Source organism: Chinchilla lanigera, unplaced genomic scaffold (assembly GCF_000276665.1).
Source record: "Chinchilla lanigera isolate Chin_1 unplaced genomic scaffold, ChiLan1.0 scaffold00009, whole genome shotgun sequence".
Classification (NCBI taxonomy): domain Eukaryota; kingdom Metazoa; phylum Chordata; class Mammalia; order Rodentia; family Chinchillidae; genus Chinchilla; species Chinchilla lanigera.
In genome coordinates, this window is record NW_004955410.1 from 10,509,865 (window position 1) to 10,523,424 (window position 13,560).

General features: G+C 50.8%; 1 protein-coding gene across 2 annotated transcripts in view; it reads left to right on the forward strand.

Moving 5' to 3' along the window:
• Positions 1 to 10,565, forward strand: part of Cdhr3 (cadherin-related family member 3) — a 63,352-nt gene extending 52,787 nt beyond the window's left edge. Inside the window, exons 14-19 of one of the 2 annotated variants that reach the window (XM_005377265.2) lie at positions 794 to 1,044; positions 2,809 to 2,990; positions 4,979 to 4,998; positions 6,454 to 6,482; positions 8,096 to 8,144; positions 9,617 to 10,565. In XM_005377265.2, the coding sequence (XP_005377322.1) occupies positions 794 to 1,044; positions 2,809 to 2,990; positions 4,979 to 4,998; positions 6,454 to 6,482; positions 8,096 to 8,144; positions 9,617 to 9,897 (812 nt within the window). In that variant the 3' untranslated portion in view covers positions 9,898 to 10,565. Of the gene's footprint in view, positions 1 to 793; positions 1,045 to 2,808; positions 2,991 to 4,978; positions 4,999 to 6,453; positions 6,485 to 8,094; positions 8,145 to 9,616 lie in introns of both variants that reach the window. The other variant, XM_013510534.1, reaches the window with a different exon arrangement.
• Positions 10,566 to 13,560: the final 2,995 nt, after the last annotated feature.

Here is a 13,560-nt window from a genome sequence, read left to right on the forward strand (position 1 = left end):
TCACTGTGAACACTCATCCTATGTTCTTGCCACTTTCTGAAGCAGTTCTGGAAGTCCTCTTCCATGAGTATCTTTAGTTGCGCTGTCATGGCTGCCCCAATGTCCTGAATAGATTTTAAATGTTGACTTTGTATGATCCTTTTGACTTTGATGAACAGCCAGAAGTCACTTGGTGCCAGATCCAGTAAATAAGGTAGATAAGAACATACCAGAATGTTTTTATTTGACAGAAATTGCTATAAACATTTTGAGTTGATTTAAGACATTGAGGCGGCCATAAAAAGACACTTACAAAAGAGGACCTCCAGAACTGCTTCAGAAAGCGGCAAGAATGATGGGCTGAGGGTGCTCAAAGTGAAGGGGATTATTCTGAGGGGATCAATGGCAATGTGTCTTTCACTGTAATAATTTTTAAACTTTTTATTCAAGCATTCATCTGTATTATTTAATCTTACTATGCATATTATTACCAAATGCTGTAAATGCCTGCTGGCAAGCTAGCAGAGGCTCCCCCAGGATTCTGGACTTTCTCTATCTGATGATACCTAGGACAGGTATGCTGTGGTCCCTTTCCACTCCCTCTCATTTACAGCCACACTGGTCATAAGCTAGAGTTTCTTTGTACTAAGGAAGACACTGGTGGCAGCAGGGATCTTTGGCACATCACTGGCCAGCCCTGGTCCATCAGAAACATGGTCTACCCCCAGGGGCATCAGAGGAAAAGAGAAAATGCAGTTTTCTTCTATATCTTTTTCTTCCTCTTACTAACACCCTTGTATCAAATCTCATTTAGGCAACATCAACAGTCACTTTACCTTCTCTCCCAGTGCTGGCTCCAATGTTACACACCTGCTGCTTGCGTCCCACTTTGACTATGCTGGTGGCCTGGACAAGATCTGGGACTACAAACTACTTGTCTACATAACTGATGACAACCTGCTGTCCAGCAGGACAAAAGCTGGGGCTCTTGTTGAAACAGGAACGGTGACCCTGAATGTTAAGGTCATTCCCCACCCAACTACCATCAGCACCACAACTCCCAGGGTAAGGGCTTGGGGACTAGGAATCCCCCGGCATAAGCCCCTGAAATGTATAATACTGGGGCCCTTGGACCCCAGAGAAGTAGGAGATGGACTGAAAGGAGCTGGAGTATTTGGCCAGATTAGAGTGGCCCTGAGGGGTGGATAAAGCTCTGGGAGAGACCTTGCACTCATAGAACTATGACTTTCTGTTCTGATTTGAAAAAGAGAAAGTCTATGTGTGTGCAGGCACCTGTGATAGACCAGACTTTGGCCATCTGTGGCGTGTGTGACATGGGACCAATTTTAGCGATAGGCATCATCCTGTCGCTCCCTTTACAGCCCCCTCTCTGCTTGTTCACAATGGCCGTGTAAGCCAGTGCCCGAGAGAGCAGGTATCTGGCTGCCAGGTGCTCTTGACTTCTTTGCAAGAGGTGATCAGTACCCTACTTCCCGCTTCACTCCAAAAAATTCATCCAATCTAGCAATACTGACTTAGTGCTTACTCGTGCCAGTTACTTTAGCGGGCAAGCCAATGATGATCCCTGCTCTCCTGAGCTAATAGCATAGCTCAGAGCTTTTCCAAGTGTGGTCCCCAGACCAGCAGTGTCAGCCTCACCCAGACACTAGTTAAAAGTGCTGGGCTGGGGATATAGCTCAGTGGCACAGAGCCTGCCTGGCAAGCATGAGGTCCTGAGTTTGATTCCTGGTACAAAAAAAGAAAAGAAAAAAGAAACAGATTTTCAGACCCACTGCAGATTACAGAAGTCACAACTCACACAGCCATGGTCATCACTTGGGCCTCCAGGGAAGAAAGTTGGAACCTGGAGTCCCTAATGCTTTCTCCTGACCTATTGGATCTGAAACTCTGAGGGTGGAGTGTGCACAAATTAATAACTACAGGCTGTGGTAAGTGTAGGAAGGACATAGACAGATGCCACGTCAGAATCAGTGTGGGGAAGGAAGGGAGAGCCTTGGAGTCTACAAGATTGTCTCCTCTGTCCCTTAGAGGTGCTGGTCCCTCTCCTCCTCTTCTCAGGTAAGGCGCACTTCAGTCAGCCCCTCTATAGTGCAGCCCTGCAGGGGAAATGGCCAGTGAAGGTGGTCAGCTTCTGCTTCTGAGTCTTCCTGAAAGTGGGTGATGCCTCTGTCTCCTGTGTTGAGTCAATGTGACATGTGGCACCCCTAAGGACTTCCGCTGTGGTAGGAAGCAGTAGGCTCCCCTGAGTGGGCACTGGGCTTACACCTTTCTTGGGCTTATAGCATGACCCAACTGTGACATCCTCAGTCCTGAAATCTCCATAGCCTGCTTCTGATCTGTCTCCCACTCCAGGGAGCAGATGCTGAACTTGGGGTTCGGTTGGGATAGCAACCCACTCATCTGGCAGTGACAGCTGTACCAACTGAAACAAAAGTCCTACCAGGTGTTAACAAAAACTGGCTTTCCTGGCTCGTGCCTCCTCAGGGAGAGACGTGGCTCGAGGAGTCCGTGGGCTGCACTGTGTGGGGGCTGAGAAACAGTGGAAGGATGCTTTAGCTTTGAGGGAGGGGAGGAGAGACAGAGGAAGGAGTTGCCTTTCAGTTCCCTCATTTTTCTGAGCTTTGGTCTAATGGACTTTTGCAAAGATTCCATAAAATAAGGAGCTGGGTAGCAGCAGTAAGAACTAGGAGCACACAGAGGTCCGCTTACCAAGCAGGGACAAGAAGCAGAGTAAACACCGGACACAGGGCAGTGCAGACGTCAAAGACACTGCCTCCTCCGCTCACCCCCTGCTCTCTGTCCCTCCAGCCCAGGATCACCTACCAGGTCCTCAGGGAGAACACGTACTCTCCGTCCGCGTGGTACGTGCCTTTCGTCGTCACTCTGGGCTCCATATTGCTCCTGGGCTTCCTGGTGTCTCTGCTCATCCTGTTGGCCAAAGCCATCTCCAGACACTGCCCCTGCAAGACTGGGAAGGACAAGAGAGCTCTGTGAGTCTGCGGAGGGTGGGCCCTTTCCTCAAGATTCCTCTCTGGGGTAGGAGACCCTGGCACGAAGGAGAGAAGAGGGGATGTGTGCCTGAGGAATCCCAGCTGCCCTTGAGCTTGGTGTACCCTCTTGAAAGGTCACCAGTAGGGACAGGAAAACATTTCTTTGGGTTCCTTGGCAGCCTACCCTGTTCCTGATGGTGTTTCAGTGAAACCAGGCTGTCAAACTTTGGGTGACCTTCCTCTGCATAAAAGCTTTGGAAAAGCCCCCCTGTGCAGAGTGATAGAGTAGGCTGTCCTCTGATTTGTAGACTATTTTAGGAGGGGGTGGAATTAAAGAAAGCACAAAAAAGCCTAATGAGGGAATTAAGCTTTTGGCTCTGTGAACTCAGTTGGGCTTTTGTGTGAGTAAACCATCATTACTCTTTGGCGTGTGGCCCCAGTCTCTTGCCCTTAGGGGCTGTAGACCCGGCCAGGTCTCCTTCCTAGGTCTTTGCTCACACCTCTGCTTCTGCTGGGGACAACTACAGAGTGGAGTGGACCGAACACTGGCTTATCACAGACCTCCCAGAGCCAGCTTTCTGCACTCTCAGTAGCTCTCAGAGTACTCTGTGCTGGCTCTGAACTTCAACTTTGGAGTTAGGCAAGGCCTGGGTTCAAATCCTGGCTCTACCATCCTATACGTACATGGCTTTGGGCAAGTCACAGCCTCCGTGAGCTTCAGTTTCGTTATTTGTGAACTAACCAATTAAGCAAATGCACTGCTCCTGTCCGAGAGCAAATGCTTGAGACACCATAACCATTATTTTTAATTTTGTTGTACCCTGCTTCACAACTAGGACTCAGTGCATTTAGGATTCTATATTCAAGTTTTGCCTTATCCTCCAGTATCTTGGGGTATTCGGTGGTCTGAGTTTTAGAATTTCTTAATGGCAAAAAGAAGGGGTGATAAGAAGCGGGTGACTTTGAAAAGTATTTTAAAGCTAAACCATTAACTATCAAATCATTTGAAATCTATAGATGAGCCTGGTATCAAAGTATAAGGCATCAGCATAAAGATGTGCATTGCATTTTGCCATACTTATCAGGGAAGTTTGTTGCTATTGGCAACCTTGACTTGAAGGTAAGAAATCCTTGAGCATCTGCTGAAATTAAAAAAAGACATTTTTGTTTGGACTCTACTTACAAATTGACTTAAAAAAAAAAGACTGATTCTAAAGAATGACATTTAAGCTTGTAAAGATGGTGGTGCCCTGTAATGGGATTTGGGTAGAAGCTCTTGAACGAAGGAATCCAGCAGATACTGCAACTCATGGGCAATTATGGCTAAATGTTAAATAGGCACCTTAAACCTGCTTATTTTAACTTATGCTCTAAATACTGTTTTCAGCACAGTTGATTTAAAAAAGAAAAACAAGCTAGAAACTCAGACTCAGACCTGGCCTCCTTGGCCATTACTTGTGTCATGTCACAGTGAACATTGGTGAAAAAGCAAAGAATAAAATTAGAGTCACAGAATTATAGAATCCAAGTTTGTCATAGGAAGGGTTTTAGAGCCTCAACCCAGCTCTTCTTGTTACAGGATATCAGACCCAATTGCCGGCCCTGCAGCCTCCCACCCCCCCACCCCGGGCTAGGCTGGCTGTGGAGGCAGGAAACACGGCAGGAAGACTCACCTGGCCTCTCGCCAAGCTGCTCATGCCCTGCCCGGTGTCCTCATGAGAGGCACCAGAGTCCCTGGAGTTCAAGGCAGTTGTTTGCAAGTTCAGGAGACTCCAGAAGCTTCCTGGTCCAAGGGCATCAGGGATAGAGCTGCTTTGTTCGGAGCAGGCTAGCATCCCAGCCTTCTTCTTGGCCTGCATCCTTGGCCCCTATATCAACCCAGACCCTGAATCCCAAGGAACACAACCTCCAGGGCCCTATGTTATCAGCTGTGTGCTGCTGTGTAATACTTTCAGGCTAATTAATGCACATCCTTTCTCCCCCCATAGGGCAAAGAAAGGAGGTACCGGTATGTACAGTGCTGATTTCCTGCTTTTGTTTGTTGTGTTTCTCTTGCTCTGTTGTACTGTGTGTAAATGGCTTCAGCCTCATCAGGGTGTGGCTGTGTTTGGTGGGTTTTCGGGCACACCACTGTAGAGGAAGGCATGTTGGGCTGGGTGCATGGTGCCCTTGGTCTCAGATCTCATGTGGTCCTCCCTGCTCCCTACCCAGGGTCCTGTCCCATCGGCCCAACTGCGCCACCCAGGTCGGTTCCCCTCCAGGCAGGGTGGGCAAGAGGAAATCTGCAGGTGTTAAACACAAGCAGCGTCTACTTGCTGCTGTGTGTGGGTGTGGTCCCTCCGAGGACAGCTAGTGCTGGTTACGACCCTGCCTCTTTTGAAAGAACAAGCGATACTTTAGAGCTTTAGAAGAAACAAGAGGTTGTAATGGATTTGATCATCTTCATGAACTGTTGAGGTCCAACTAGTTGGAGGTGGGGATGAGTACCCCGGAGGAGCCAGAGAGCGAAGTGATGCAGAGAAGTTGGTAACTAAGCCAGGCTGTCCTGGGAGCTCCAGCCTTGAGGAGGTGCGGGGGTCCTGCCCCGGCCACCAAGTTGTTGCCGCAAGCTGACTGCAGGCCACAGAATCAAAACATTTAAAAAAGTGTTTTCCGGCATCTCCTCATCCACAGGAAAGCACATCTGGAGCTTGTATTATAATCACTATTGACCATTCTGAGTGAGATGATGTTAACAAATGACATTTTCAAACTCTCTGCAGTTCCAGGTACTTTTTAAAAAGGGTATAGGCAATGGATCTTTTTAAAAATCCTGTATTATAAAGAAATACATCAACCCATCTTCCTGATTTGTAACACAAATCAAAGGCCTGGTGTGGTGGCCCACATCTGTAATTCCAGCACTTGGGAGGCTGAGGCAGGAGGATCTCTTCAAGTTTGAGGGCAACCTGGGCTACAAAATTAGTTCAAGGCCAGCCTGAACTGTATAGCAAAACCCTGTCTCAAAAAGACCAAAAAAGAAAAAAGGAAAAAAAATAAAGCCAATCAAATGCTAGTTTCTTAAGCCTAGCAGTAACAATAAGCTGGAAAAAAGTAAAACAAAATTAAATGATTTATGTATTGTGTGTATGTGTGTATATGTTTATATTTTTTTCCAGGAAGATGGAAAACCATCAACAAACATTTTCTGCAAACAGAAAAATTCTTTTGCCACATCTGTATGATTGAGTTTAAAGCTTGTGGGCGGTAGAATTTTAAGGTCAATTTAGCACTTCTGAAGCTTAACATGTTCTGGCCGGCTTGAATCTCTGGTGATGCATGTGTGACCGTCCCCATGGGCGGCTTGTACCACTCGGGGGGACTGGGCCATGCCGGCTGGTGGGACAGGCGTGTGTGCACCGCTGGTGGTTGAGAGCCGCCCACAGCGAGACGTGTTAACCCTGGCCTGTGCTCTTCCCTGCAGACGTGAAGCACGTGAAGACAGCAGTTGTGGTGAGTGTGGCCAGCCCTGGGCACTGGTGCTGGGTGGTGGCGAGGTGTCCTCACAGGCAGGCCTGGCAGGGCACTTACCCTTCAGGGCGGTGCGTGCCTTGGCCCCTGGGACAGCTTGCCAGTGACGCGTCCCTGATAGCCGTCCTTCCCTCCTCTGAGCACGCCTGCAATGCATTTGCTGAAGCTGGGTTCCATAAATATCGACTCGCGGTGTTTATCTACACTAGCTCAGCTCCCCAACACAGTGCCTGGGGTAGGAAGGCGCCAGGACCAGCACCTGGGCTTTGGCTGTCCATGGCATTCAGTTTCTCTTTGTTCTTTCACTACCCTGCGGGAAAGTGCTAGAGAAAGCCCTGCTTGGGCCCTCGGGGCCTCTTGATCTTGCAGGGCTCTAGAGGCCTTACCCGTGAAATGGGAGTGAGTTCACCTGCCCTACGGAAACAGGTGGGGACTGTTCTGAACTCGGGCGGGTGCCGCACAAATGCAAGGCTTACCTCTCCATCTCACGCTCTCCTTGTTTGTTCTACTGAACCGAATGTCCTCGCTGAGAAATGATAGGACTTGAAGCACGTCCCTATCCTCCAAAGTAAAACTTTGTAATGGTCCGAGACACGTGAATTTGGTGAACGTGTGCAACAAAGAGGGCCGAGGGCGGCCCGGAACTCTTGCGGTGGGCCCATCGCCTCTAGTCAGGCTACATGGAGGAGGGGGAGGAGGCGATCTTTGGTCTCCGAGGTCTGACCATCTACACGAGTCCCTTGGGGCTGCCCTGGGAGCTGCCTTAGAGCTGTGCAGTGTTAATCCAGTGGGTAAGTAAATCCCCACGGCCATCAAGAGTGCGGCAGCTGAGATGACCCAATGGGTGAAGCCCGTGTAGTTCCTGCTTCCTTCCTCTGTGGAGAGGAGAATAGGTGATTATACTTGTGATGTACCAGGGGTTGAAAGGCCCACTCAGCTCTAATCCCCATTCTCCTCCGTGTGCTAACAGCCCGACCTGGCACCTTTAGGGCACATCACCTGAGGGAACGGGGTGGCCATGGGGTCAGGGACAGGTATGTGAGGCGAGATCAGGCCCTGGAGGGAGGCACAGGGTCTGGCTCTTGGAGCACAGGCATGGAGAAGGCCTAGACCTGACACTGCTTTGGCCACCAGGAGAGGTGGCAGAGGAGAGGCGGGAGTGCCGGGGTCAGAGGCGGGCACTTCAGGGGCTCACTTGCGCCTGCTTTGCAAGCCTGCCTGACGATGAGCCCTTCGGGGGATGCATCCTTAGCCCACGGTGCGTGGCATTTCTACTCTTCCTTCTCCACGACTCAGAGCCTCAACCCCAAGTCTGGACTCTGTGCCCCCCTCCCGCCCACCTGTGCCCCGCAGCATCGGCACCTCCTCTGCCACGGCCTTGGGACCACACTGGGGCCCGTGTTTGTCCATGGCGAGCTGGGTGCAGGCAGTAGCTGTGCCAGCCCCATTCACCACGGGGTCCCCGGCGCTCAGCACAGTGCTGAATGAATAATCGCGGAGAAGCTCTGAGTAGGAACCGGGCTGTGAGGGTGAGCGGCCTCGCCTGGGAGAGGAGCCCAGGGCTGGGCCTGAGGCTGCGTCTTTCTTCTCCTTAGGAAACTATCCAGATGAACACTGTCTTTGATGGAGAAGCTGTGGACCCAGGTAATCCAGCAGCAAGGCTGCCCCTAAGAGTGCCTGTCTCTCCCTTGTTCAATTTCCTGCTCTTAAGGCAGCTTGTCTGTCCATTTGGCCACATTGCCCACGGTACAGCCCTGACCCTCAGAGGCCGCCTGGGATGGCGCAGATGGTGGCTGACACGGGCCCTCGGCGAGGACTCGGCCAGGTTCCCCCTGCAGGCTTGTGCACAAGCACATGCCTCTTCCTTCCCTCCCTGCCCAACTCACCAACCGGTTTAGGGAATTCCTGAATTCAAGATCCCGCATGTATTTTTTCCTGCTCCTTGGAACTCCCTCCCTTACCCCATCCTTGCCGCATGCTTCTAGTACCATCCTCTTGGTAGTGGAAGAAATGGCAAGTTTGGCTTCCTTTTTTCCTTAGATCGGGGCCAAGAATTTGTTCTTGGTTGGCAAGGCGAACCTAAGGAAAGCTGGCCTCCAGAGCTCTCATCACCCCCACGAGATCAGCTCCAAATTTAGCTCCTTTACACACATCCCTCCGCTTACAAAGACTCAATTATAGACATGAATAAAGGGAAGGAAACCAAATTCAGGAGGCAAGTGCGCTGGCTCCCTGCCACGCGCCCAGGCGAACGCTCGAGTCCTCCTCGAAAGGAGGATGGCTCCTCTCCAGTGAGAAGCTGCTGCTACTGAAATGAAATTTCCCTCTATTATTAGGCACTTGTTACCACAATGTGCCCACATTAGCAGGAGCGCTGGTGAGAGCCTGCGCGAGAGGGTTACGGAGGAGAGTCAAGAGCCGGGCCCGCCGTGAACGCCATGGTCCACAGCAAAAGCCCGGAGGACTTTGGCGGTTTTTGTTTGTTTGAGAAAATTAAACAAAAATAAAAAAGTAAAAAAGAAAGAAAGAAAAGAAAAGGGAAGAAATGAGCCAACTGGCCTAATGTGAGCAAATGCGTCAATTAGTATGTGTTGGCTCCAGCACAATAAAAGCGGCTTGCTTACATCATCTCCAGTAGGGCCAGATTTGTATGTCTGTGTCTACAAATCTCTGCTCCCCTAACATAAATAAAAAGCAAAGCCTTTTCCTCCTTGCTCAGTGAGTTCCTTTTTATAGCAGGGATGCAGGGGTCTTTAAAAACAAACAAAATAAACCAGAATGTCATGGGTAAACCCAGTAGGAGTTGATTTTAGTTTATCCGACACCCACCGGGAGCGCCAGGGTGACACACCCTCGTCTGGCAAAGCAGGTGGCTTTGCGACTCTCTCAAACCTTCCCATCCGCAGAGGTGTGGCATGTGCCACCCGGCCACACGGCCTGGGGGAAGGGCAGGCTGGTGACAAGCATGTGCCACTCTGAGCCTGGTTCCCAGCTGGGATCTGCACCCTCTGGCATGTGTCCTTACTTGGCAGTCAGAACAGAGCTGGGGAGAGGTGGGGTGAGACAGAATTATTTGAATTCCTGGTTTATCTGATTGCTGTTTTCCTCTCTCCTAGTGACTGGGGAAATATATGAATTCAACACAAAAACTGGAGCCAGAAAGTGGAAAGATCCACCAGCCCAGAGGCCTGCAAGGAGACAGCCCAGCGCCCAGGGAACCGTGGCTGTGTCACACAGAGCCGGGGCTGGTGAAGGGTCAGGGCTGCCTGGCAGCACCAGCCAGGAAGGAGAGGGGCCAAGAAGCACAGAGCGTGCCCAGGGTGCCGGCCTGGGTGCCAGAAGCAGGGATGGCAAGCCGTACACCACGGCACCCTCCAAGCCGCACTCAGCCAAATGAACTGTGGAGTGCCAGGCCCAGCTCCAATGGCGGGGGTCCCTGCCGTTGTACCCTAAATCTCACAGGTACAGAGATGTGGGCTGAAGGCATTCAGCCATCCAGGGTGAATGGGAGGTTTCAGAAAATTTTTTTAAAAACAGAAAGGGGTTTGATCCCATAGTTGCTGCTTTCTGCAATGGCGCGGGAGAAACGTATCTTGCGGCTCAGAACTCCTGTGCTTCTGATCCCCTGGCATGGCTGGCTTTTGGACAAGAATCCCTCGTTTCTTCTTTGCATCAGCCACCAGGAAGCTCTCTTCAGTTTAACACAAGACTTTCTGATGCTCATACCTGTTTCATGCAGGATTCCTGTCCTGACCTGAGCATCCCCCAGCCTCACTTATAAATACCTCTGCGAGTCACCTCAGGTCTTTCTCAAAAGCAGAGCATGAAAAAAATGGACGAATAACTAGTGAGCTGCTCATCTGGGAATCAGAAGGCACAATAGACACCTTCTTTTATTCTTCTCTTATTGAGGTAAAACTATCGTTGGCTAAAACGCACAGAGCTAAGGTACTTAACCTATGTAGACATCTCCCTGAGATAAGCACCATTCTGATCTTCATCATCACAGGTTAGTTTTGTCATTCTTGGATTTCACATAAATGGATCCATGCGGTGCACGCTTCTGTGACTGGCTTCCTTCAGTGTCTGTGAGCTGGGTCCCTGGGGCACTGTGTAGCAGTGGTCCAGTTCTCCTCACTGCTGTGTCTGATGCCCCTGGAAGATTATACTGCAGTTTATTTATCCAATCACTTGGGTGCTATTTCAAGCTCTTTTACTGTGATGAGTTACAGCACTACAGACTTTTTTGTACTTGTATTTTGGTGAACATAAATATTCATTGCTTCTGAGAATATACGGGGTGGGGGGCGCAGTTGCTGAGACAGTTGCTGTAGACCTCCAAGGAACCCCAAGGTTGTGGCTCCAGCTTTCACTCCAACAGCAAAGACTGAGTTCCATGTGCTCTATATTTTTGACAACACTTAAGATTCTCAGCTCTTACTTTTAGCCATCCTGGTTAAAAAAAAAGATTCCTGAAGTGAAATCTATTATTCTTAAAGCTGAAACAACACCATCCTTACAACCAGCTGCCCTTCTCCTTCCCACTCTGCCCCTGGAGGGTCCTCGGGTCTCTGAGTGGAGACACGGTGGAAAGTGCCAGCTGACCATGCGCCTCAGACTTCCCTCTGCTGCCCAAGCACTAGAACTGAGAGCAATGGTGTCCTAGCAGAACAGGAAGCTGCAGTTTTCAGTGTGTGTCTAGGAGAGGGCAAGTGCCCTATGCCTCCCAGTCCTGCTCCCCACCTGCTGTTGCGCTGTCCAAAACTACCAGAAAGGATCAGGTGAGGACCCCCTGGAACAGCAGCCTCTTCCCGGGGTGGGGCGAGTGAAGACTACCATGCCCGTGGTACCTGGGGAGAGCCCGTGACCTGCCCTGCAACACAGACCTGGGACAGGGCCCTGGCTTATCGACTGCGTGCCTGAACCGGCACAACTTCGCAGGGGACAGAGAGATTTGTGAAAAGGCCTGGCCCTGGCCTCTGTTGGGCTTGATATTTTTTGTTTGTTTGTTTTGTTTGAGACAGGCTCTTGCTGTGTAGTTAGGCTGTTTTGAACTCACTGTGTAGCCCAGGCTGGCCTCAAACTCTGGGTGATCTTCCTGTCTCCACCTCTGAGAGCTGGGATTACAGGTATGCATCTCCAGTGCCTGGCAGAAGCTTTTTTTTCTTTTTAGTGTTGGGGATTGAACCCAGGGCCTAGCCCATGATAGTGCTCTGTCACTGCACTATACCTCACCCCCTCATGGTGTATTAACAGGAGTGCTAGCTGGGGAGCTCCCTTGAATGGGGATGAAATTTTGCACAAGAAGACTGAGCTGTGTGTTTGTGGAGGTTAAAGTGGGTGTTGGGGCTGACGGCCGAGTTCAGGCTCAGCACGTCTGTGGGGCCCCAACTAACATGCCTTGCCTTGGTGCTTGCTTTGACTCAAGCAGCAGGAGGCTGAGAAGGCCGCAGGGATCTGAGTCGCTGGTTCCACACTCACTAAGGAGGGTTGGAAGGAGGGGCTGCCCTTCCTTCTCAGTGCGGCAGGCCGAGCGGGAACCATGGTTGAAGTTGGCTCAGGAAGGACTTCCCCAAGGCTGGACACAGCAGAGCGTGGTGTCCTCTCCGGTGACAGTGGGCAGAGCTGCTTGCCTTCCTGGAGCCACATGAGCCCAAAGGAACCCAAGACCTGGGGATGGGAGCGGCAGCTGGAGGCTCCAGGTGGGAACTTTTCCCGGCCCCGTCGGTTTTGCAGAGCTGGCTGTGTGATGAGGAGGATCCCAGCACTCTGACGTGCAGACGGAGACCACTTGGTTTCTAAATTTACCAGGATTAAAAAAGAAAAAAGATTTATTTGAATGAAATGAAATGAGATCCACAGCCAGTGTGACCTTGGGTTTCTCCTGCAAGGCCCGAAACACGGATGGATCGATGGGAGCCTGTGCCCACTTTTCCACTCTGCTTCATTATGAGATTGGGGCAGACGTGTGCAGGGGCTGGGTTGTGCTGCTGAGGGACGGAAAGGGATGGTTAGGGCTGAGGCTAGAGATTCCTGTGCTCCATAGAAAGCAGAGCCCGCATCTCATGGGCCCGTGTGCAACAAAACCTGTGTGGAGTTCACAGACAAAAAGCACGGATGCTGCTTCTGCTCCTAACAGCCCTCTTCCACCCAGGTGGCTCCACTGTCTGCCTTTTTATTTAGTGTGATTTGTGACGGCTGAGAAAATTAAGCATCAAAATGAGTAAACAGTGAGAATGATCACCACGGTGACGTGGCGTGTCTCATTTCCAAGGCAGCGTGCATGGCCTGGCCTCCCATTCATTCTGTAGACCCTGGAAGTGACTGCGGGTGCCAGGGCCAGGGACCACCGCAGCTGGAGCCCAGCACGTGGCACCTGCCATCCAGCCACACAGCCACATGGACCTGGTGGGGAGCTCCCCAGAGAGGTCTGTTTCCATGCCCACTGCTCTCTTGGTTCCTCGAGTTTCTATCTCAAAGATAAATCAACCCAAGCATGGCATCTCTCAAGTATTTGTTGTAAATACTTAAAAAGTTAACACGGAGCCTTGATGGGGAGGTAGCTGAGATACCTGGGTGGCAACAGCCTCTGGTGACGAGGCCGCCATCCTCTGACCTCACCTCCAGACGACAGCCCCGAGCCAGGTGACGTCAGGTGGAAGGTGGAGTCTTCTGGGCGGAAGGTGACTCTGTGAATCAGGCAGACATTTAGTCTGGATCTCAAGGAAAAGGTCAACTGCAGGCTGGGGCAGACCTAAGATGCGGCTCCTGCCCTGTGAGCTAAGACACTGGCTTACTAAAGAGACAACCAAAAAGCAGGAACAGTGCATGCACCTATAATCCCCAGCTTCTCAGGAGGCCGAGGTAGGAAGATCATGAGTTCAAGGCTGGCCTGGGGAACTTAGCACAATTCTGGCTTAAAAGAAGGAAAGAAAGAAAAGGAAAGGAAAGGAGAGGAAAGGAAAGGACAAGAAAGCCAGCCAGCCACTACCTAGGCACTACGAGAACTACAAGTGCTGGAGGAAGAAGACGCAGGCCAGCCCCACCTCTGAAAGTATAA